Raw genomic sequence first — 21,380 nt, 5'->3', positions numbered from 1 at the left:
CATTAAACTCTGGACAGGATAGCATTGTCAACAAAACCTAAAAGTACTACTGTAAGTAAGGAGAGATGAGCTAAATTTCCCCAAAGCATAAGGGAAAGGCTAAATAAATTCTTTCAGATCATGAGAACAGCAATTAGTAAATAACTGCAACAAGATATTAAATGGTCTAAAAAAGAGTTAAAATACTTTCCCAAAGAAATATAATCCTTAATTTACTTCCTAATGCCTTCACTGTTAATTATTTCCTATTTATCCTGCATATAGCTTGTTTGTACATATTTGTATGCCCATTAGATTGCAAGCTCTTTGCGGGCAATGCTGCCTTTTGCTTCTTTTTGTATCCCCAGCATTTAGCACAGTGCCTGGCACAGAGTAAATACTTAATAAATGCTTATTGAATGACTGTAGCTCTTTACACTATGGGAGAAATGGGCTAGAAAAGAAGCAAGAAAGGAACAGAGGTAGGAAGGAAAGAAGGAAGGGAGAAAGGGAGGAAGAAGGAAAGAAAGAAGGGAGGGAGGAAGGAAGGAAGGCTTAATAAGCACTTTATACAAATTTCTAGCTCATCAGTTATCAAGGAGTTATTTAAAACATACATGGTGGTGGGGGAAGAGAGAGGGAGAGTAAAGAGAGTAGGTAAATCCCAGGTTGTGAACCTAGTTAACTAGGAGGATGGTGGTATCCTCAACAGAACTAGGGAAATGAGGAAATGGAGCAAGTTTTAGGGGGAAGATATTGAATTTCATTTTGGATGTGTTGAGTCTGAAATGCCTATGGGATACTTAGGTCAAGATATTTGGCAGGCAGATCTTATTCATAACCATCTCTCTCGAGATGAGGCGTTGATGTGTAGATCTGAGAGTCCTATGCATAGACAACGGAATCGAATGAAGCTGATGGTAGATAAAGAAGAAGGCCCAGAACCCAAGGCCAAGAGTTCTGTAATGAACCTATGCAAAGATGAGGGGAAGGGTAATGGAGAACCCAGAAAAGGAGCTTGACAATGGTCAGAGGGGTGGCAGGAAACAGCAGTGTCACAAAAGCCCAGGGAGGAGAGAGTACCAAGGAGAAATGTTGTAAAGAAGTTAGAACAACTAGGACTGAGAAAAGGTCATTAGATTTATCAACTACAAGACCACTGATAACTTCAGACAGAGCAGTTTTAGTTAAGTGCTTGGTGTCAGATGCCATATTAGAAGGGGAGGAGAAATGAATGAGTTATGAGAGTCAAGGAAAATTGAGAGGGTTTTTCCTAAGAGTCTGGCAATGAAAGAGAGAAGAAATATGTAACATAGTTTCAGGGGATGGTAGAACCAAGTGAAAGATTTGTTTGTTTCTTTTTTAATTGAGTAGTGGGGAGATAGCATTAGCAATGGGAGATGTCAGTGGATTAGAAAAACATGGTGAAAATTACAAAGAGAGAGAGGATGATCAAAAGGTCAAGTTCCCTGTGGAAATGGGAAGAGAAGAGATGAATGGCACAAGTAGAGGCCTTGACAAGAGGAAGGAAGAAGAGAAAGGGAACCAACATTTATTAAGCACCTACTACGTGCCTGGCACTCTGCTAAACACTTGACAAATATTATCTCATTTGATCCTTGCAATAAACCATGTGAGGGAAGCACTGCTATGATCCCTATTTTATAGTCATTCAAAAAACAGGGAAAGTGACTTGCCCAGGGTCACACAGGTAGTAGGTGTCCAAGGCTGGATTTGGATTCAGGTGTGCCTAGCCCCAGGCCACTGCACCACCTAGTGGTCTCAAGAGGAAGGACCACTTCATCAAGATTGAAGAAAAGAATTTGGGGGGCAGGGAGAGTACTGTTGAGCGGATGTGAGATACAGAACTGGAGGAAAATTTTATGATGAATGGTCTCCACCTAGTGAAGGGAAGCCCTGTACTAAGGGAAAATGACAGCAGAAGAGAAGGATCCAAAAAAGATCTAGGCAGGTTGGAAATTGAGTCAAAATAAATATGAAACCTAATAGGATAAACGTAAAGTCTGGTATGCTAAGGTCCACGGGGTCACAAAGAGTTGGACACGCCTGAATGGCTGAACAACAAAACAATAACAAGGCTTTAACTTCGTGTTAAAAAAAATCATTCACTCAAGTCAAAGATGGGCATGAATGACCATGCAATGGTTAAAAAACTCTTTTCTCCACAAAACCTTTCTCAGTTCCCACATGCCCAAATCACTCGTACCTGCTTCCTAAATCATCATGTACTCTCATGACTAATGGGAAAATATGCTTAATATGAATGTGTAAGTAGAGCCTATATCAGATTGCATGCCGCCATCGTGGCAGGGGGAGAGGAGTGGGGGGGGGATTTAAAACTCAAAATCTTATGAAGTCAACATCAAAAACTAAAAATAATTTTTAAAATCATGTACTTACATAAGCTGTATATTTAAATATGAGTATGTGTATAGTTTTACCTGATAAAAGGTAATCTCCTTGAGAAGGAATGATGTTTCTTTTTCCCTACAAGTCTTCACATCCTTGGCCCCCAGGACATTGCCATACTAGGTGCTTAATAAATACCTGATTTAATGAAAACCGATCTGAAGGTTTTATTGGGCTATAATTATGGACAAGCCCTGCCGCAAACTCAGCATGATAATGACCACGAAGGCTGCACGCATTGAGTCATAGCAATCCAGAAGGAGGGAGGTGGTGGTCCTACTGTGTACCCTGCTCTGGTCAGACCCCAGCTGTAAGTGTGCCCTCATCACATTTTAAAAAGGGCATTGACAGGGGCAGCTAGGTGGCACAGTGGATAGAGCACCAGCCCTGGATTCAGGAGAAACTGAGTTCAAATCTGGCCTCAGACACATAACACTTACTAGCAGTGTGACCCTGGGCAAGTCACTTAACCCCTATTGCCCAACCAAAAAAAAAAAAAAAAAGGGCATTGACAAATTAGAGCCTGTCTGGAGGTCGTTAATGAGGACAGTGATGGTGTGTGCTACAGTATGTGTGACAAGTAGTTGAGGAAATTGGGGACTTTTAGCTTGGAACAGATGAAGTATTTATTATGCACCTATATGTGCCTGCCAGACACTGTGCTAAGTACTTGACAAACATTATTTTTTGGTTTTCACAACCCTGGGAGTTAGGTGGTATTATGATCCCTATTTTACAGTTGACGAGACAGGGGTTAAGTGACTTGCCCAGGGTTACAGAGCTAGTAAGTGAGGCTGAATTTGAACTCAGGTCTTCTGGGCTATAGGGCCAGCGTGCAATCCACTGTACCACCAAGAGAGAAGGCAATGGGAATATTACTGTTTTTTAAGTATTTGAAGGGCTGCCATGTAGAAGAAGAGTTTGGGCTTGTCCTTGGGCAGAACTGAGACCAGTGGTAGAATTAATTCATAGAAGCGGATTTGGGGTTCATTTTCAAACAACTTTGTAATCCTTGGAGCTGTCCAGAAGTGGAACGGTCTTCAAAACTTGGCTCCTCATTAATGATTCCAGCCTTGAAGATCTCTAATAATGTGGTTCAGGTCTAGGCAGCACTGGCTGACCTGAGGTCACATCCACCTCGGAGGCTTGTGACTGGGAGCCCTTTTGTCCTTGCTGGCCTCCTCTGACTAGAAAAGCTGCAAGAGAAAAAAGCTGAACAGTGGGAAAACTGCTCAAGAAAGTAGAAATGGGGGCAAACTAGGTGGCACTTCACCCTGTGACTGGCAAACCATTGGTTTTAAAGCTGACCTGGAAGTTAAAAGGGTTTATTCTTAAACCAGTATCAATAAACCACAGGCTTCATGCTTCTTTTTCATGTTCACCTCCTGGCTTCCCATAAATCATAGCTAAAGTCTCATCTTCTACAAGAAATCTCTCCCGATCCCTCCTTTATGCTGGCGCCATCCTTTGGCTGATTACCTCCAATTCGTCCTACACACACCTTATCTGCACATAGTGGACTGCCTGCTGTCTCCCCCATCAGACTCCTTGGAGCTGCGATTGCTTTTTCTTTTTGTCTTTCTTTGTATTTCCAGGACTTAGCCCAGTAGGAGCTCAGTAATGGCTTGTTTACTGTTTCTTTCTTGTTTTTATTTGTCGTGATCAATAACTAGCATTTATCTTGTTAAGTATCTATAGGTTTTAAAGCACAGACCAGGTCCTTCAGAAAGAAGAGTCTGAAATAGGGGGAAAAAGAAAAACCCAACCATAATCCTTGTCTTACGGATTTTATGAGCTCGAGTAGCAAACAGAAAGGCAGTACAAAAATTATGGAACCAAGACAGCGATTTTACGTTATATGCAACTGGAGAGAATAGAAGACACATACTGTTTCACTTTAGTGGGCGGGATTTTAATCACTTCTGCCTCATTGGGGAAGACTTCATGTGAGATGAGGGCCTTTTGTCACACACAAGATTTCCTCCAACTCAGAGCTCCGATGAATTAGATCGGTCATATTAGGCCCAGGGGGAATCCTGGTGGCAAGATCTCTTACGTGCATCTGCGAGAATCAGAGAGGCAGTTTTTGGGCTTTCCCTACCCAGAAACAACTGAGATGTAAAAAACAAAAGACGTCAATAAAATTTAGTTTAAGAGCAAATATATATATATATATATATATATATATTTTATACATACACATATGGAGGAAGGTAGGGCTCCAAATCTCTAGAGTGAGTTAAATATTCACAGGCTAAGAAAAATAACTTTTAAAAATACTTGAACTTAGGACAGAAAGGCCACATGTAAACATCAACTTCAAACCAAACTAAAATATTTCTCTTGTTTACTTATGTATTCTAAAACACAAGAGAGTTTATAAATTGGACTCATTTTACTTCTGAGTTTTTTGGTTGTTTTTTTTTTTTAAACAAATCAGTTTGAAGATACAGAATTAATTTTCAAAATGTAGTTGTAAAATTAGGTTATTCATGTTCATTTTCAAGCATTTTAAAGATTAATGGAAGTAAACCAAAATGATTTGCATAGTTTATGAATTCTTTAACCTCTGCCTTTGTATAGAAAGAGTTTGTAGCTTACTGTGTACTTAATATAAAAAGTGCCCATTGTCTGCTCAACTTCAAAGATGTTTTTAATGCCAGGCAGAAGAATGGATTGTCCGGATGCATGAAGCTAAGACACATGAAAAGGAGAAATGGAAATGCTGCCTTCACAACCTTAACTTAACACTTATATACCTCTTCCTCCAGGGAGTGAAAGGTGGTCTCTTTATTTCTGGAATAGGAAGAGTCAGGGACTGCAGGTTCTCTGAGAAGAGAATTCACAGTGAACTGGAGCTTGGCCAAAGATCCCAGCCCCACGGTTTCTCCTCCTTGCCGCCACTCTGATGAATGAAAAATGAAACTGTGCCTATCCTGGGAGCCCTGGGTCATTCTCCTGGTTAAACAGATGGTGGAAAAGGCTTCCAAGCCATCGGTTAGGATAAGCTACAGCCCACAGTTCTCACTCTACAAGGTAAAATTGCTCCTTTCTCAGTGGTCAGTAAAACACTATTGGAACACGAGGTGGACCTGGCCCTTGTGGCTAGAAGCTGGAGTTTTTGTTAAATTCAAGATGTGGTAGGATTACAATGACAAATCTCTCACAAACGCTACTTCTCCCAGACATTTTCCAAGGGAGGGTGGCCCCGGGTCACCAGAAGCAGCTTCCAAGCTGGAGATTTTGGGTTACAGACTGAGTCCTGCTACTTAGTTATTTCACCTCTCTGGCCTTTTCTTTCTGTCTGTAATACCCAATTACAGTAGATGATCTTCAACGTCCTTTCCAGCTCTTAACTTTCTGTGATCCTATGGGGTTTCTGGCATGGCATAATCAGAGATGTACAGCTAGAAGGGTCCACAGAGCTAATTTAACCCAACACCTCCTTCAGATGAGGAAACCGAGGGGTGGGTGGGCACAGAGGTGAAATGACTTACTTAGGACTGACATTTAGGTACTAAGTACAGAGCTGGATTCCAGTGCCAGGCTTTTGATTCCAAATATAGGGCTTTCTACTCCATGACCCCCAAGGGCAGGGAGGGTAGCAGAATCAGTGACAACTGACTTAATACAGTAGAATAAAGCCACTGGATTCGTTGGAGGGGACCCAGAATGCAGTTCTACCTCTCATTTGTAAATACACAGTGCCAGGCACATAGTAGGCACTTAATAAATGCTTATTCCTTCCTTTCCCATCTCTTCCCTAAATTGGAGGGGGGAGGGAGATGAGAGGGATTAGACTAAGTTTTCTGTCAGGTCCCTTCCAGCTCTGATGAGAACCTCATAGGATCAGACCATTAGAGTTTATCAAATCCAGTCTGCTCATTTTGCAGATGAAGAGGCCCAGAGAGCTTTAATCATTTGTTCAAGGTCACATAATCCATAATGGGAAGCATTATTTAATGCCTACCAGGCAGAAGGCACCATACTAAGTGCTGGAGACATACAGACAAAATGAAAAAAAAAATGCCCTGCCCTCAAGGAGGGCAATCTTTGGGTTTTTTTTTCTTTTGCTAGGCAATGGGGTTAAGTGACTTGCCTAGGGTCACACAGGTAGTAAGTGTCAAGTGTCTGAGGCTGGATTTGAACTCAGGTCTTCCTGACTCCAGGGCCGGTGCTCTATCCACTGCACCACCTAGCTGCCTCCTGCAATTTACAATCTTAAAACAAGTTTCTTCACCTTGCTTGTGGCACGGACCCCTCAGGCAGTTAGTCCAGTGAAGGAGATGGGCCCTTCTCAGAATCATGGTTTTAAAGGCATAAAATACACAGGGCTACAAAAAAGATCAGAGAAAATAAAGATGTAATTGTTTCCCCATCCAAGTTCAAATGATCTGAAATCTATTTAAGGGTTAAAACCCCCACCCCTACCCCCTGGTCTTGGAGACCTGCCAAGAGGGGTTAAGTCCCTGGCCTAGTTCCTGAGCCAGTGTAGGTCACTATCTGAACTTGAACCCAGGTCTTTCTGGCTTGCCTTCTTTCCGCTCCAAAATGCTGCTAATAGGAGGAGGCCACATGTACAAGGATAAGCTTGCAGATGATTGTGGAGGCTTTTCTAAAGAAAGAGGCACATGAGCTGAACCCTGAAAAGCAGGGGCGGGGAGGGACTGCATTCTGGTCAGGAGGGACAGAACGGGGAGGGGGTACCCAGACCTATAGACCCTACTATCTCCCCAATCCTCAATCCCAGGCTGGCTGTTGTCTCCTGACCTTCAGTTCTCCCTTCTCACTGGGCTGGATTAGTTAATAAGCATTTACGAAGTGCCTTCCTGTATCCAGAATTGGGCTAGATGCCGGATGATCTTATGAATGTTCTACGCCTGCACCCACTCCCACCTGGCTTTTCCTGGCTCTCTGCTCACCTTTCTTCACCTTCTGCTCCACCACCCAGCTCTCATCCTGAGACCACTCAAAAATGCTTACAGGAGTAGGGGTGGGGATGAATGAGATATTCTCTAAGGCCTCTTCCCAGTCTAAATCCTAAAACCTGGTAAACTCCCCCTCTGTTATTCAACCACTCCACTTCCTCCCTCGGGTTCTGTTGACCTCTGACCCTCAAATCTACTCCCCTTCAGCTCTTGCCCTTACTTAGGACTCTCTCTAAAATAAAAATAGCTTGCAATAAAGAATAATATATTATTATGTATCAGTATGATTAACTTACCATACATTAAAATATACTATATATGTAAATAAAATGTATGTGCATATATACATATGTGTGTGTATATAACAATACATGATGCTTTAGGTTTATAAGGCACTTTACATGTATTATTTGACTTAAGCCTCACAACAATCCTGGTAGGAAGGTGCTAATCCTATCCCCATTTAACAGATAAGGAGAGAAAGGATCTTAGACCCTAAGGTTCCTTCCTGTTCTGAATCTTGTCACAGGAATGCATATACCGGACTCCATCAAACCCCTCAACTGCAGTTCCTTGGTGACTGTCTTTCCTGCTCCTCCCTCAGGTTCTTGACTCCATAACTGACGGGTACGTATGCGAACTAGATGCCCTGTTTCTGCTCTCAACATTAAGATTTGATAAATTTGATGGGCAATATGCATCTACTTATGGACTACTACTTATCAGGCAATGGGGATACAAGTACAAAGAATGAAATGATCCCTGTTGGAAAGAAGTTTATCCCAGATTTATGTACCTGCTTCCAACACTGCCCTCATCTCAGGTTTGCTGGTGACCTATGACCTTCAAGTCTTCTCCCCCCCCCCCCCAGATCTCTTGCTCTTGTAAATTATTAGAGGCTCTCTAGGATCCTTCCTGCTCTAAATCCTATGACCAAGCAAAGTATGTACAGGGACCTACCTCCCTGGGTTGTGCTGAGAATTAAATGAGATACATATTACAAGGAACTTTACAAACTTGAAAGCACTATTGGCTATTATTATTAGACATTAGGGTGTGGCACAGTGGATAAAAGTGCTGGATTTAGAATCAGGAAGACCAGGATCTAAATAGTGCCTTTGACAGTGGCTATCAATGTGATCCTGGGCAAGTTGCTTTACCCTTCTCTGACTCAGTTTCCTCATCTGTAAAAGAGGAATAGTAAGAGCGCCTGATGTGTGACCTTAAGCAGATCCCCTCCACCTCTCCGTGCCTTTCTTTCTTTCCTCATCTGTAAAATGGGGATATTGCAGGAACCTCATTTAACGACCAAATGAAATAAACATATGTTAAGCACTTTATAAATTCTCCCTTTTATTAGTGGGCAGCATGGATAAGTATTGTACTGGATCCTCTATCTATCTTGTTTGTACACTTGTTTCTCCAACTAGACTGACAGCTCCTTGAAAGCAGGTACTGTTTTTTGCCTTTTTTTTTTTTGTGAGGGAATCGGCGTTACGTGACTTGCCCAGGGTCACCCTGCTAGTAAGTGTCAAGTGTCTGAGGCCAGATTTGAATGTTTTTTGCCTTTCTTTGTACCGCCAGCAGCTAAGCACTGTGCCAGGTCCACAGAGGGGTGATTCTCGAATGCTTGTTCACTTGAGTAGGCTGGCGTCAGTAATACCCGAGCGGGGAGTCTGCCTCGGCCACTTACTAGCTGGGTGACCCTGGGCAAGTCACTTCCCCTCAGTCGACTTCCCCATCTGCAAAACGGGGATACTAGTAGCACCTACCTCCCAGGGAACACAAGCACAGGCGTCTAAGGCAATCATAAACGGCCATACAGATGCTGCTGTAAGCATTGCAACACCTCCTTTCCACACCACGGTAGGTTCGCTGGTGACCTGTGACCTCCATATCTCGTCCCTCACTCCCCGGGAGTTCCCCCGCCTGCTTGGGCGCTCAGGCTGCCGAGCCTCCGAGCACACGTGCGCGCGGCCCCTCCCCCCAGGACCGCTGGCGACCTCTGACCTCCTCCCAGGCTCCCCCCTCCCCCCAGGCCCGCCGCGCGCCACCTTTCCCGCGGAGGAGGAGCGGGCGAGGCGCGGGCCGAGCGGCGCGGAAGAGCCGGAGCCCAAGCCGCCGCGGGGCAGGGGGCGTGGGCTCCCTCCCCCCAACGGCTTGGCGCCCGCCTCCTCTCCCTCCTCCCGGCCGGCGCTCCGGCCCCGCTGCGGCCCGCACGCTCTCCGCGCTCCGCGGCCGCCGCGCGCCGGACGGGCTCACCCGGGCCTCGCAGGCCGGGGGTGGGATGGGGGCGGAGGCGGCGGTGGTAGCGCCTGCCCTGACGTGCTCCCCCCCCCTCGGGAGCAGGTGGAGGCATCCGGCGCGAGCGCTCCCTTCTCAAACACCCCCCCCCCCCAGCCTCGAGCTGGCGCCGGGACCCGCCGGGCGCAGCTCTCTTAAAGGGGCCGGCGCAGGTGGTGCACCTGGCGCTGAGCAGGGAGGCGCGGTGGCTGGCCCCTCCACCGCCCTGCAGGTGGCCCCTAGCAACCCCACCTTCTTGGGGCGATAGGAATTGAGTGGTAGATTTAAAGCTGGACGGGAGCTTGGAGATCATCTCCCCTCCTCCTCCTCCCGGGAACTCTGGTGCAAGGAAAGTTTGGGCGCATCAGGAATCTTGGCAACTTTCTGCCTCAGACTATTGCAATTCTCCCCTGGCTTCCAGCACCCCCTGAAAGTCCCCAGGAGGTTCCTCTTGCTCTCCCCCTCCCCATTCTTTACTGGCTCCAGCCCACTTTGGGAGTGGGAGTGGGGGTGGAGCGGGTCTCCCCCCCCACCCCCCACCGCCGCTTGCAAGAAGCTGCTAGCAGGCGCTCCGGGGAGAGGCTGCGGGTGGGGGCTGGGGGGGACTGCTGGGAAATGCGGCAATCCCCTTGACCCTGCCCCAGAGCTGACCCTGCCCAGCACACACCCCCCTTCTGCCCACTGCGCATGCTCCCAGGCTGGACAGCTCCTGAGAGGGAAATTTGAAAACGGTTGGGAGGCTGATCGTGCAAAGCCGGGTGTGCAAGAGCGAGCGGGCGGGCGAGCGAGAGCGAGGGGGATTCCCATAGAGGCCACAGAGGTGCAGTCGCAGCCGCCGCCCAGCTCGCTATCAGGTACAGCCTTTTGCCACGTTCCCTCTGCTTGCATCCCCACGCCAGCATCTCGCCCGTGGGGCAGGTGCGGGGAAGCGGGCTCGTTTCCCGCTTGGCGAGCCCGGGTTTGCAGACTGCTCCGGGATGCTACAGGGCGCTCCGAGGAGGGCGCCTGCCCCGAGCGGCTGCCTTTCTCTTTCGCGGCCGTCTCATGCGCGGCGCTTTGGGAAACCTATTGGTACCATACCGTAGCTCTTTAAATGCATAGGATTTGGGGGTTGTTCTGTACTGGAGTTTTTTAGAGCCTGTTTTTTGGAGGGAGGAGGGTCTTTCCTGGTGGCTCTAAGTGCTCCCCGCCTTGGATGCATTTCGGGCTTGCTGGAAAGAACTCCCCGCCCCAGACCGTGCCCTCGCAGGTGCCGCTGTCGCTCCGCAGAGGAGCAGGCAGTGTTTGCGTTTGTCGGGATAGCAACGGCCCCTGGTGCGCCTCCAGCCTGCCTTCCCGAGCGGACCGAGCGTGGGAACCGCGTATACCGGGGGTGGTAGATGGGGGGCGAGGGGCGGAGAGGCATGGACTGGACGACCGAGCCCCTGGGGGTCCGGGGATTCCAGAACATCTTCACGTGGTGACGTTCGCCTCCCTGCCCGGGATCCGCCCTTAGGGACGAGGAAGCCCGGCTCCCCTTCTCCAGGTGGTCCTTGGTTCGCGTACAATCTGTGTCCCCCCTTTCGTTGTATCCCCAGCGCTTAGCACCGCGCCGGGCGTGTAGTGGGAGCCTAATAAACGCTTTTTGACTTGACTTCTCAAAGGTGGAGTGAGGCTTTGAAAATTGTGGGTGGGGGGCGTCCAGAGACCCTGGGAGTGCGTTCTCTCGCTCCTCGCTTCTCCCCCTCCCTCTCCTCTCTGTCTCTGTCTGTCTGTCTCTCTCCCTCTGTCTCTCCCTCACACTCTCCGGCTTCCCTCTCTCTTTCTCTCTCTCTTCCCCCTTCTTTTTCTCTCCCTCTTACTTTCTTCTCCCCCTCCCTCATCTCTTTTTTCTTTCTTCTTCCTCTCTTTTTCTCTCATTCCTCTCCTCCCCCATCCTCTGTCTTTCTCTCTCTCTCTCTCCCCCTCCCTCCCTCTTCCTTTTTTCTCTCCTCCCTCTTTTCCTCTCTCTCTCCCTCCCTCTCCATCTCTTTCTGTCCCTCTTCCTCTCATCTCTGCTCTCTCTCTCTCCCTCTCTTCTCCCTTCTCTTTCTTCCTCTCTCTTTTTTATATTATCCTTTGGTCTCTCAAGTGTTTCGCTCTTTTCTATCTCCCTTTTTTTCCCTCCCATCTTCTCCCTCTTTTCTGCCTTCCCACCCATTTTCCTCTTCTCTTTCTCCTTTTTCTTTTTCTCTTTTCTCCTTTCCTCTCTCCCTTTCTTCTCCTTTTTCATCTTATTCTTCTCTCTTCCCTCCTATTTTCCTTCTCTCTAATTTCCTTTTTTCTTTATTTCTTATTCTTTCCTCTTTCATCTCTCCTCCTCTTTCCCTTCTTTCCTTTCTTTCCCACTCATTTCCATCTTCCCTTTCTCCTCTATCTCTCCTCTGTCTCCTCCTCCTCCATTTCTTCTCTCTCTCTCTCTCTCTCTCTCTCTCTCTCTCTCTCTCTCTCACACACACACACACACACACACACACACACACGCTGCTGACTCTTGCAGATCCTTTCTCTTGAACAGCTGAGTTGTTTCGCATCTAGCTCACCTCCCTAACCAAGTTTTTGTCTCTTTTTCCCCCCAAGGAGATGATAGAAAGTGACATCACAACCATAATGTCAGGAATCCTTAGAAATTCAGGGCAAAATCTTCACCCTTCTTCGCAGGAATACAGGTGAGGGATTGTTTTTTTTGTTGCAAATTACGGTCGGAAAAGCAGGGGTTCAGAAATCCTGCCATCTCCACCCCTCCCAAAGTGATTGCTTACTGTGGCTAGCCCACAGAGGTGATGCTGGGACCACGGAAGGAGCTGCAGGTTTTGGGGTTCAGCCTCCTAAGGCAGCCCGTTCCTCCCCAAACTGGCCTTTCAGGCTCAGCTGTGAAACTCTCCCCTCCGTTCTGTATTCAAGCCGGCCCTGAAGCCTCCCGTGTTGGGTTCTATGGAGTCCTCCAGCTGGGGGGGGGGGGGCAATTAGAGCATTTCATGATGTGTTTTAAAAAGCTTTGGGGGGTGGGGATGCCCCCAGAGCAGCCCCCAGGGTGGGGGACACAGCGCACTTCCCTGCCCCTTCCCTCCAAGGTCTGGGGGCAGCAGAGAGCACCCTGTTGTGATTGAGGGGCTAGGGGGCAGGCACCCCCGAGACAGCCTTGTTGGGGGTAGCAGGAAGATCCTGCAGTCCAGGTGCAAAGGTTCGAATCAGGCCCCAGCCGCTTCCTCCAAGTGTGTGTTGGGCACCTCCTTGATCATTCTACTGGATGACAGGAGTAATTAGAGGGCCTTGGGTTCAAATCCCAGCTCAGCTCCTTAGTACACGTATGAGTCTCTCTCTTTGGGCTTCAGTTTTACCATCTGTTTAAAAAAACAGACAAACAAAGAAACATGACAGGGCTGGGCTAGATGGTGGCTAAGACCTCTTCTGGTTGGGTATAGAGTTCAAATTGTGCCTTTAATACTCACTAGCTGTGTAAGTAACCCTTGGGCAAGTCACTTAACCTCCTTTAGCCTCAGTTTTCTCATCTGGAAAATGGGAATAATCACAGCACCTCCCTTGAGAGGATCAAATGAGATAATATACATAAAGGGTTTTGGAAACCTTACAGAACCATGTAAATGTTAGCTGCTATTATTATTATAATCCCTTGACTTGCTGTTTCCTCTTGTAAAATGGGCATGATATTTGCACTGCTCATCTGCTAAGAAGGGGTTTTTAAACCTGAAGTCACTACAGAAATAGGAGTCATTTCCCTCTCTTCCCCTGGGTGGGCAGCAGGGTTTGGGTGAGAGATCAGACTTCTCCCCTCCCCCACACAGACATCCCTCAGACCTTCCTCTCTCCACCTTCTTAAAGACTTGGCCAAAGGGAAGTTAGTGAAGTGTGTGTGCATGTATGTGTGTGTGTATGTGTACGTGTGCGTGTATACAAATATGTTTGTGCAGTAGGGACACAGGGACAGGATCCGTCCCATAGACTGACCATGGAAAACTTGGAAGGGCCCAGGACATGCTCACTTAATGGAAGCATGCGACTTTGGACCTAAAGGTCATCCAGGTATCGAATAAGAGATTATGAGCCCGGAAGAAGGACACGGGCCCTCTTTTTCAAACTCATTCCCCTCCCAGAAACTGATCAATAATGCCTTGGTGTAATGGAAAGACCCTGGATTTGGAGACAATGGCCCTGAACTCCAAAGGACTGCCCCTGGTCCCACCTGTGTGACCTTAGACAAGTCCCTTACCTGCTCTGGGCTCATCAGACCCTAAGTCCAGAGCTGGAAGGGACCTTGGGTCATCTTGTCCAACATTCTTATTTGACAGAAGAACCCCAGGCAGAGGGAGGATTTGAATTCATGCCTTCTGACTCCAGAGCAAATGAGAAGGCTTTACTCATTGGGGGTTCTTAACCTGGGGCCTATAAATTTATTTTAAAAGAGTTGATAACTGCATTTCAGTATAATTAGCCTCCATTGTGATCCCCAGTATTTCGGCTTATGCAATTGAATGCATGATTCTGAGAGGGGGTCCCTAGACCAACACCCCTGACAGAATTGATCTCCAAATCCCTTCATTGAACCACTCCCACAACCCCCCAAAAACACCCCAACAGATTATGGATAAGAGAGCCAAGGCTGAGTTTGGGGGTCTTCCACTCTGTCTCCTGGAGCTTTGGACCCTCGCAGATGTATCCCCTCTTTACAGAAGGGTGCACTGAGGCCAGGAGTGAGGGAGTGACTGCCCCAAGTCATCCTGGTGGAGCAGAGATGGAGGTTAGGGGTGCCTGGCTCTGCTGGGTGGGAGCCACAGCCCAGGTCTTCGGACCCCGCGGCTGGAGGGGGCCTCCCCTGACCTGGTTCCTCCTCGGCCACCTCAGCCCTGGGAAAGCCGGTTGTGGTTGCGCTGGGTCAGGGGGAGCGCCAAGTGCTGGGGGCTGAATGGGCCTGTCAGCTCCGTTTACTCTCCCGCTGTCTGCCCCGGGCGGGTCCTGCCCCAGGAGGGGCTGGGGGATCTGGGGCTGGCAGTTAGCGGCAGGAGGAGGCCGGTGGGGCCTGGAGGGGTCCTGGGGTCGCTGGAGATTGAGCCCTGTGAATCCCAGCCCGACTCACCCTGGGCCTGGGCCAAGCAGCAGCCATTTCTGTCCCTCAGGGGCTTTGGGCCAGAGGCAAAATGAATTAGGGCAGAGCACGGATAATGGGATGGTGGAAGGAGGTGTAGACCCCACTGAGGAAGGTGGGGTGTGAGAAGTCAGGGCAAGAGAATTCAGTAAGCACCTACTAAGTGCCAAGTGCTGGCGAAGCCCAGAAAGGCCAGAACAGCCCCTGTCCTCTGGGAGTGCACAGTGTAAGGGGGATGGGAGGGGTCTCTGAACACAGACTGTCAGAGCAGCCAGCCTGGGAGTTTCATCTCAGAATCTCACAGGGGAGGAAATTGAGGCCCGAGGTCCAGGGAAAGGATATGCTCAAGTTCACACAGCAAATTAATGGTGAGCTCAGTGTTAGCTTTGGGTGGGGCTGCTGAAAACTGGCCATCTGCCCCTGCTAAGATCTCTGAGGATGGAACTCTCCAGGCATAACCGAGACCCCTCCCCCCCTTCTGTCTCTCTCGCTCTCCTCTCTCTCTCTCTCTCCCTCCCTCTCTCTCTCTCTCTCTCTCTCTCTCTCTCTCTCTCTCTCTCTCTCTTTCTCTCTCTGTCTGTCTCTGTCTCTCTGTCTCTGTCTCTCTGTGTCTCTCTGTCTATCTCTGTCTCTCTCTTGGGCTCTCTTTTTTCTCTGTCTTTGTCTCTCTGTCTCTGTCTTTCTGTGTCTCTGTCTGTCTGTCTCTCTCTCTGTCTCTTTTCTCTCTCTGTCTCTGTCTCTGTCTCTCTGTCTCTCTTTGTCTCTGTCTGTCTCTCTTCTCCTTCTCAGAGTTGTCTGAACCCTGCCACCCCCTGCTCGAGGACAGTAAACAGGGCGGCCTCACTGACCAGCTGCAGGGCTGATAGCTTTCCTAAGCTGGGAGGATCTCCAAACCCTTTATGAGCAGGTTTATTCCTTGATTTCCTCTAGCTTTATGGAAGAGAATCTGTTAGACTGGGAGCTCCATAAGGCAGAGTCAGTGCCTTATTTCTCTGTAGGTGCATAGTAGATACTTAAGGAGTCAGACTCTCAAAGCTGGAAAAGACCTTGGGGGTCATGGGGACCCCCAACATTTATCTGGCAGTTTATACACATTATCTTCATTTATCCTCACAGCAGCCTATATGTCGTATAAACCTGATGTGAATAGTTCAGCTTCATAATAATATGGTAATGACATCAACAATGGCACAGTTGTTTTCAACTAAATCCCTTGAGGAGCTCCCAGCTAGAAACTCTCCCACCAACGTCGATGGGCACCTGCTGCCTCTGTGCCCTTGGTCAACTCACTTCACTTCCATCTGCCTCAGTTTCCTCATCTGTAAAATGGCGATGATCCGTAGCCCCTTCCTCCCAGAGTTGTGAGGAGCACGTGAGTTAATTCATGTAAAGTACTTTGCAAACCTTTAAGGCCCCTTAGAAATGTTTGCTATTACTAGCTAATATTATTAGCCCATGTTTGAGAATCAAACTCAGTAATAGTAGCTAACACATATATAGCGTTTTAAGGCTTGAAAAGCGCTTTACGAATGTGGTCTCCTTTTATCCTCACAACAACCCCAGGAGGTAGGTGATACTGTCGTCATCCCCATTTTACAGATGAGGAAACGGAGGCAGGCGGAGGTTAAGTAACTCAGAGGTATACAGCTAGTAAGCATCTGAGAGACCTTCCTGACTCTGGCCTAGTATCCTCTGGGCCACCTGGAAGTCCTGAAGTTTACAAGCAGTTTCTCAAAGCCAGCCTGTAATGTCTGAAGTGCATAATTATTCCCAGTTAGCTATGGGGAACTGAGGCTCGGAGAGGGAGTGAGGTCACGCAGCTAGTGAATTCCACAGGAAGCCGTCGCAGCAACTGGAATGGAGAGAAGCGGTTTGTCTGAGGCCTTGGGGCAGGAGCGGAAGGGCTGGGAGAGGGATCCAGATGCCCAGGGCTCCATGGGCCGGGAGGCTTGGGAGGCAGGGTTCATGCCCGGCCCAGCTGCCCGCTTCTGCTTGTTGGTTGCACTAAGGTGACCGTGGGTTCTGGCCACACGCACCGCGGAAGGTCTCCAGGCCAGGACCTGGTAACAGACTAACAGAAGGGTGTCCAGAAGGCCATCCCCGGAGCGCTGGCCATAGAACAAAGAGGGTGACGGGGAGCATCGATTCTGGGAGGCACCTCTGAGCTTCTTCCTTTGGATGAGAAGCTGAGGCCCATGCACCAGAAGGGATTCAGAGGGCCTCAGAAGCTTCGAGCTGGAAGGGACCTCAGAGGACATCTGGGCCATTTTACAGATGGGGAAACTGAGGCCCAGAGAGTTTTGTTGACTCGACCTAAGACACAGAGTTGGTTGAGTGGCAGAGCCTCAATTTGAGGCTCAGTGCTCGGATCCCAAATCTAAGGCCTTTTCTGTGGGCCGCTTTGGGCTCTGTGTTAGAGGAAGGAGTGCCTACCCTGGTACTATCATGGATCCTTGCAATATACTAATGCTGGAGTAAGAGGGCCAGGCATTGGCCTCGGGGTCAGAAAGCCCTAGGTTCAAATCCACCCTCTGGTCCTGAATAGCTGTGTGACAGCTGCTCTGAGCCTCATTTTCTTCATCTGTAAAATGGGGCTAATAATGCCTCTAGAACCTCTCTCATAGGCTCTGCATGAAGGATGTAAACAAGTAAGGGCCTACTATGTGCGGGGCACCGTGCTGAGCCCTTTACAAACATCCCATTTGATCCTTAAAACAATCCTTGGAGTGGGGTAGGTGCTATTATGATTCCCATTTTACAGTTGGGGAAACTGAGGTAGACATGGGCTAAGAGACTTTCCCAGGGTCACACAGCTCGTAAGTGTCTGAGGCTGGATTTTAACTAAGGAAGGACCTTCTGACCCCAGGCCTGGGGCCTCCAGCTGCCTCTGGTGTCTGGTTTGTTTTTTCTATTTTGTTTTTTTTTTTTTTTTGGTAAGGCAGTCAGGGTTAAGTGACTTGCCCAGGGTCACACAGCTAGTAAGTGTCAAGTGTCTGAGGTCAGGTTTTGACTCAGGTTCTCCTGACTTCAAGGCCAGAGCTCTACCTAGCGCTACCTAGCGGCCCCCCTGGTGTCTATTCTAAAGAGCTTGGCAAGCCTTGGAGGCTATAGAAAGGCGGTCGTTATTAGGCAAGAGGCTGGGAGATGTGGCCTTTGGAGGACTGGTAGCCTTGGCATCAAGAGGACCCGAGTTCAAATCCCACTTCTGAGGCTCCTTAGCTGTGTGAGTCACCAGCAGGTCTTCTAACTGTTCAAATGGGCATAATAACGCCCAAAGCATTCACCTCCCGGGGTTACTGTGGGGCTCAAATGAAGTAATCTGTACCAGTGTATCATAAAGCTGTGGCCCTTATGGAGAGGTGGTGTTGCCTAGTGATTAGAAAGCTGGCCTTGGAGCCCGCAGGACCTGAGTTCGAGTCTGGCTTCTGACGCATCCTGACTGCGTGATCCTGGACCAGTCACTTGGCCTCTGTGCGCCAAGAGGAAGTCTCTCTAAGGCTCTAGGGAGTGGAAAGGGTGCCGCCCTGCGCTGGTAGAGGCCGTGCCCTGTCCCTGTGCCCTTGGCTCACTCCAGTCTCCAAAGGGGTCCCGGGGAGAGTGGTCCAGCAGGGAGCGAGTGGGATAATCGCTGACGAGCCATGGCGTCATGGAATCAGCAGGGGTCAAGGGGCTAAGTTGTGTTGGAGGAGACAAGTACCCACAGAGATCAATACCGTACGTGCAGGGTGGGGAAACTGAGGAAAGCCTTCCCCCACAACTCACCCCCACGAGCTCATGGGAGGACAAGACCCGAATGGAACGGACAGCAGGAGTGGGACTGTGATCACAGACCTGCTGGAGTCCTGCACAGTTCCATAGGTGTTTTGTGACACCCATTTTGCGGATGGTAGTGAAGTGGTGGCTTGCCTCAGGTATCACGGCTAGCAGAGTGGCAGAGGAAGAGCCTGGGTCCGTTGATTCCAAGCCCGGGGCTCCCCCCACCACCCTGAGGATGGTGTTAATGGGGCTCAGGTTTGGGAAAATTCTGAGCATCTCCAGGAAAACTAGCCGGGCCCTAAACACCAGCATTTGGACATTCTTCTTTTCCCCACGGGCTTCTCTGCAGGCGGGAGCTCAGAGAATTAGAGATTACAGCTGGAAGGGACCTGGGAGGTCACAGGAATCAAGTCAGCCAACACTTATTAAGCACCTGCTGTGTGTGAGCCACTGTGCTAAATGCTGGTCGCAGATTTAGAGCTGGTCATTGAGTCCATCAGTCAACAAACATATATTGAGTCCCTACTATTGTGCTAAGCACTGTGTTAAATGCTGGTCATAGATTTAGAACTGGTCAGTTAGTCGATAAACACTTATTAAGTACCTACTGTGTGCCAGGCACTGTGCCAAGTGCTGATCATAGCTTTGGGGCCGGTCATTGAGTCCAGTCCCCTACCCCATTTTGCTAATGAGGAAATTGAGGCTCAGAGAACGAGAGTGACTTGTCCAAGGTCACATAGCTTGTGTATCTGAGGCAGGATCTGTACACAGGTTTTTCCTGACTTCATGTCCAGTGCTTTCCTCACCAGGCAGGTTCCCCAAGAACTATCCACTGGTACACTTGGTACAGTGAGCAGACTTTCATGCATTATTAGACAAAGGGGGAGAAAAGGCGCTGATCCCCTTTTGCCTTTGGATACAAGCCCTGGAAAAGTCTTACGGCCTTCTGGCCACCAGCCGCACAGCTCCCGAGGTCTGGCCAGGTTGCTCCACTCCAGCTCCGTCCTTGGAACTGTTTTTCAGTGATAGATCCCCTGCCGCTGGCTCTCTGGACCCTGCCCCCCACCCGTGCCCCCCCAGCCTGGGCCCCCACAGCCCCTCCCCCCGCCGGGCTGTTCAGGGCTAGGCCGTTACTCTTCAATGGCTCTGCAGGGAGTGGATGGGCAGCAGCTGGCCCTGCCAGCCACAGCCTCTCAGGAGCGATCAGGGGATGCTTCCCCGTGCAGGCCTCCCCAGATGAGGCAGCAGCCGCCACCGCCACCACCACCCAGCGCCAGCAGGAGCCTTTCAAAGGCTCAGGGGGAGGGGGATGAAGGGCCCTTCAGCACTCGGCTCCTGGCCAAGCTTCTGTTCCTAGAGATGTTGCAGGGTGATGGGGCCCTGCCCCCCCCAACCCAGACGTTCAATTTAGGGAAATGAGCACTGGATTAGGGGCCGGGGTGGGGGGGGTCTGCCATCTACCTGCTGTGTGACCCTGCCCAAGTCTCTTCCCCCACCTTGGCCTCAGTATCTTCATCTGTTAAATGAAAGAGTTGGTTTGGATAATCTCTAAGGCCCTCCCAGCCCTGACATCCCCTGTTCTAAGGCCCCTCCCAGCCCTGCCATCCCCTGTTCTGAGGCCCCTCCCAGCCCTGACATCCCCTGTTCTGAGGCCCCTCCCAGCCCTGCCATCCCCTGCTCTGAGGCCCCTCCCAGCTCTGACGCTCTGGATTCTAAGCACCTTCTAGAAATGGCATTCTGGGTGCTAGGCACCATGGTATAGTGGAATCCTAGATTTGGACTCCGAGGACCTGTGTTCAGATCCTGAGTCTGCCGCTTCCTCTCCTGTGACATTGCACAAGCCACTTCCTCCTTCTCCCTGTCTCATTTTCCTCTGAAGGCCACTGGACCGGACAGTCTCTGGGGTCCTGCAGCTTTAGAGCTCTGAGCCTTGGGTTGGAAGGCCTTCCCCGCTGCTGTGACGCCAGACAGAGCCAGTGACCACTTGACCCTCCCAGACACCTCTCTGAGCTTTGGTCTGGAGGCCCCTAGCTCGATGACAAAGAGATACTGAGGCAGCGGCTCCCTCTGAAGGGCGGCATGGGGGACAGGGAATGGTCATTCCGTGAGCTTACGTGTTTGTGGGATGAGAGTGTGAGGGTGTAAGTGTGTGAGCATGTGAGTGTGCGTGAGAGTATGTGGGCATGGGTGAGTGTGAATGTGTGAGGGTGTACGGGTGTGTGTGAGTGTGAGCATGTGAGTGTGTGTGAGAGTATGTGGGCATGGGTGAGTGTGCACATGCTTCCTGCAGGTCTGAGCTGCTGAATCAGTCTCTCCCAAACCCCTTCCCATCTGTCGAGGGGTGGGGCCCTCGTTCCACCCCACACCCTGCTTGGCAGACAGAGTAACCCCTGGAACACAGCTGGCCCTGAGAGCAGCCATCAGTGAGCCCTGGGCCTGGGTTCAGGACGACCCGAGTTCAAATCTGGCCTCAGCTTCATGACCCTGCACAATCCACTTAACGTCTGCCTGCCTCACTTTCCTCAACTGTAAAAAGGAGACAATAATAGCAACACTCTCCCAGGATTATCGTGAGGCTAAAACAAGCTAATATTTATCATGTGCTTTGCAAACCTTACAGCATTATAGAAACACGCTGTTGTTTTTGTGTCGTGGACCCTTGGGCCATCATGGGAAGTCTAGGGACCCCTTCTCAGAGTCATATTTTTAAGTACATAAAATAAAATGATGCCCATTATATTGAAAAATGCAATAGAATTCTAGAACTTTGTTTTAAAAACACACACAAGTCCACAAGAACGCCTGAACTAGATGGTCTTTAAATTACCATTTCATTTCTGACATCCCCTGTTCCAAGGCCCCTCCCAGTTCTGACATCCCCT

The 21,380-nt window shown here is 49.4% G+C and overlaps 1 protein-coding gene and 1 long non-coding RNA gene across 2 annotated transcripts in view; one reads left to right on the top strand and one right to left on the bottom strand.

Moving 5' to 3' along the window:
- Window positions 1-4,245: 4,245 nt before the first annotated feature.
- On the bottom strand, window positions 4,246-9,260 carry LOC114043386. Its single transcript, XR_003569100.1, has 3 exons — window positions 9,110-9,260; window positions 6,650-6,743; window positions 4,246-4,471 (listed from the first exon to the last, which is right to left on the bottom strand). It is a non-coding gene; the product is annotated as an uncharacterized LOC114043386 (long non-coding RNA).
- Window positions 9,261-11,087: 1,827 nt separating this feature from the next.
- FOXN4 (forkhead box N4) overlaps window positions 11,088-21,380 on the top strand; it is a 31,372-nt gene continuing 21,079 nt past the window's right edge. The window contains exons 1-2 of the mRNA XM_027862295.1: window positions 11,088-11,145; window positions 12,219-12,307. Of these exons, the coding sequence (XP_027718096.1) occupies window positions 12,222-12,307 (86 nt within the window). The 5' untranslated portion in view covers window positions 11,088-11,145; window positions 12,219-12,221. The remainder of the gene's footprint in view (window positions 11,146-12,218; window positions 12,308-21,380) is intronic.

This window comes from Vombatus ursinus, unplaced genomic scaffold (genome assembly GCF_900497805.2).
Source record: "Vombatus ursinus unplaced genomic scaffold, bare-nosed wombat genome assembly UNPS02001287.1, whole genome shotgun sequence".
Classification (NCBI taxonomy): domain Eukaryota; kingdom Metazoa; phylum Chordata; class Mammalia; order Diprotodontia; family Vombatidae; genus Vombatus; species Vombatus ursinus.
This window is presented reverse-complemented; position numbering and strand designations above follow the sequence as displayed.